At 38.5% G+C, this 3,262-nt stretch overlaps 1 protein-coding gene across 1 annotated transcript; it reads right to left on the bottom strand.

Annotated features, from left to right (window-relative positions):
* Positions 1–1,403: 1,403 nt before the first annotated feature.
* Positions 1,404–2,641, bottom strand: LOC103666245 (putative olfactory receptor 5AK3). Its single transcript, XM_008694262.2, has one exon. It carries the CDS (start codon positions 2,331–2,333, stop codon positions 1,404–1,406), a length of 930 nt encoding a protein of 309 aa, XP_008692484.2. The 5' UTR covers positions 2,334–2,641.
* Positions 2,642–3,262: the final 621 nt, after the last annotated feature.

Here is a 3,262-nt window from a genome sequence, read left to right as displayed (position 1 = left end):
ATTCTGCATATATAGATAATTATAGATACCTGGCTCTGACTAATGTTACTGAATCAATACCTCCAGGGCCAGGCTATAATTATTTGTACTTTAAAAACTTTTCCTGGTCATTTGAATGCTGCTGTCCACAGACTGGTATTTAAAGACCACTGGTGTAGGCTACATACTCACATAACTTCCAGTTAGAAAGCAGTCCATATTATTGTATTTTATCACCATTTCTTCATTCAATATTTATAGAATACCTACTGTGTCTCTATACCAGATGTTAAAGGGTCATAGACAATGTGTTTCAACTACCTTATAAATGATAGTGAGGGTCTTATAGGTAAGTAAATAATGTAGAGAGGAAATGATAAATAATACATAATATTTATTGCTGCAAATAAAGTGCTATGGGTATTCAGTGGAAGAAGGGATTACTTCCAGGGATAGAAAGTTGATAAGAAAATAAGTGCTAAGCTGGAAAAACTTCAGGGAAAGACTGACTCTTGAAGCAGCAGCACAATTTCAGCATACAAAGGTGCGTTGTTTTACATGGTATATACACTGATTAACTGTATATGGCTTCCTGGCTTTGAAGAAGTAAGTTGCCATGTTATGAAAGAGGTTATGGAGAGGGCCACATGGAAAAGAACTGTGGATAGACTCTAAGAGCTGGGAGCAACCTCTGGCTGATGGCCAACAGGAAGGCAGGAAACTGTCTTACAACTGCAAGGAGATAAATTGTACCAATAACATGAGGGAGCTTGGAAGTGGATCCATCCCTACTTGAGCCTCCAGATGAGTTCCCCGTCCTGGTTGACACCTTGATTGTAGCATCTCAGAGGATGCGGTTAAGCAGTGTCCACATTCTTGACCCATAAAACTATAATATAATCATCATGTTTTTAAGCCCTTAAATTTGTAGATATTTGTTATGCAGCAAAAGATACAGATTTTGGAATTACAACAATACAGGTTAATTTCCTTATTGAGGAATATTCACTTTCCTGGTCTTGTCTTCACAAACAATGCTGCAATAAATATCTTTAAATATGTGGCCTTATAGACTGGAACTCTTATATCCATAGATCAATTTGCAAGTCTGAAATTTTGAATTTTTATTTTAAAAAAGTATTACCAGATTCCTTCTTGGGTGAAGTAACACTTCAATTTCCCATTACCAATAGCACCATTTTCCTTATATCACAGAAATTAATAGGTATTATCATTCATTTTCAGTTTTTTCCAGTCACATTGGTGTAAACTGGTTATCTTGTTGCTACTTTAATTTGCAGCTCAGTATTAGAAAAACAGCAACTTTTCCTATATTGCTTGGCTTTTTGGTTTTGATTTCTTAAAAATTGGCACTGTTAGTCTGGTTGTTTACAAGTGTAGAGAATTAGAGACTGATGATCAAACTAGAAGAACTTCTTTCCAATCCCCTTTAGGGCTTCCTTTACATCTTGGTTTCTCAGGCTGTAGATGAGGGGGTTTAACACGGGGATCACAATTCCATAAAACACAGAAGCCATTTTTTCTTGCTCTTGAGACTCCTTGGTCCCATGGTGTAGGTACATGTAGGAGAGAGTCCCATAGAAAATGATGATGGCTGTCAGGTGGGAGGCACATGTGGAGAAGGCTTTTTTCCTCCCTGCAGCAGAAGATATCTTCAGGATGGCAGCCAGGATATATATGTAGGAAAAGATGACAACCAGCACAGTGAACATCAAGTTAAACCCCACAAAGACAGTGAGTAGCATGACGTTGAAGTCAATGTTGGAGCACGAGAGGGCTAGAAGTGGGGGCTCATCACAGAAGAAGTGGTTAATTTTTTTGGACTTGCAAAAGTCCAAGGAGAAAGTAAAACTTGTGTTTACAGAGGCATTCAGGAAGCCCATGAAGTATGAAGCAACCAAGAGTTGAATGCAGACTGTCTGGGACATGACTGTTGGATAGCGGAGTGGGTTGCAGATGGCCACATACCGGTCCACTGCCATTGCCGCCAGGATGTAGCAGTCAATTGTTGCAAAAGCACCATAGACTAGGAATTGCACCATACAGCCTACGAATGAGATGGATTGCTCTGCTTCTACGAAGTTTTGCAGCATCTTGGGAGTGATAGCGGAGGTGTAGCAGAGATCAACAAATGCCAAGTGTTGGAGGAAAAAGTACATTGGGGTGTGAAGGCAAGAATCCATCTTGATGAGTAGGATCATCCCCATGTTACCCACCAGGGTGGCCACATAGATCACTAGAAACACAATGAAGAGGATATGCCAAGCCTTGCGTTGACCAGCAAATCCCAGGAGAATGAATTCAGTTATTTCAGTGCCATTGTTTTGTTCCATGGCTAGCAAAGATTAGGTATCAGCTGAAAAGGTGCCAAGGAAGAGGAGCAGAGAAAGCTAAGACCATGTGATCCTTTAATTTTGGAATTGGCAATGATATAATGATATAATATTTGGTTTCACGGTGGAGTCAGAGGATATTTTCTGTGACCTAATGGACTCAGATTTTAAAGGGTAACATGCAGATGGCTGAACCTTGCCACCCAACTTAGAGAACTTCATCTACAGTTTGGGGAAATCGCCTTGGACCAGAAGTTATATTCTTAGGGTGCAAACTGATTGGAGTTTTAAAAATCAGTCAATTAAAGAACATACAAAATGTTTTTATTTATTTTTGTTTTCTTTTATGCACCGTATTTTTTTTATTAAAATACCACAATACATCTAAATACAAATTATTTTATCTGAAAATCTTGTCTCATCCATAGACTTCTACATGGTCTCACTCCTAGTTTACTTCCTCTCCTCATGTTATGTCTCTTCTTTCCTTGCTAACAATGCCGCAGTTATCATGGACTCCTCATGTCTTTGCTCTCCTCCACTTCTGGCCCTTCCTGCATTTTCCTCTCTTTGCCTTAACTACTCTATAGTCCATTTTCATTCCAATAAGCATTTCCATTGTTAACTCTTACTCTTTATTCTGGTCTCAGTTTGAATAACCCTTCTTCAGGTAGTGTTCTGACTGCTCAAATGAGCCATGCGTGCCAAACCATAAGCTTGGTCCTTTTGACTTACATCAGTTTAACACTGATAATTATTTGTAAAATTATTTATACATCTTTGTTTAATTTCAATTTTTCTCATGGATTGTAGGTTCCATGAATACAGCAGCTGGGGCAAGTATCTGTCTCTGAAAATCGTGGGTAATCGAATACATCAACAAATTAATTAATGAAAGAGGGAATGAATGAAAAGATTTATGAAATGTA

Source organism: Ursus maritimus, unplaced genomic scaffold, assembly GCF_017311325.1.
Source record: "Ursus maritimus isolate PB19 unplaced genomic scaffold, ASM1731132v1 scaffold_23, whole genome shotgun sequence".
NCBI classification, from domain to species: Eukaryota; Metazoa; Chordata; class Mammalia; order Carnivora; family Ursidae; genus Ursus; species Ursus maritimus.
This window is presented reverse-complemented; position numbering and strand designations above follow the sequence as displayed.

What these genes read in the sequence shown, in the direction of transcription:
- LOC103666245 (XM_008694262.2), bottom strand. Translation starts at nt 2,333, where the DNA reads ATGGAACAAAACAATGGCACTGAAATAACTGAATTCATTCTCCTGGGA.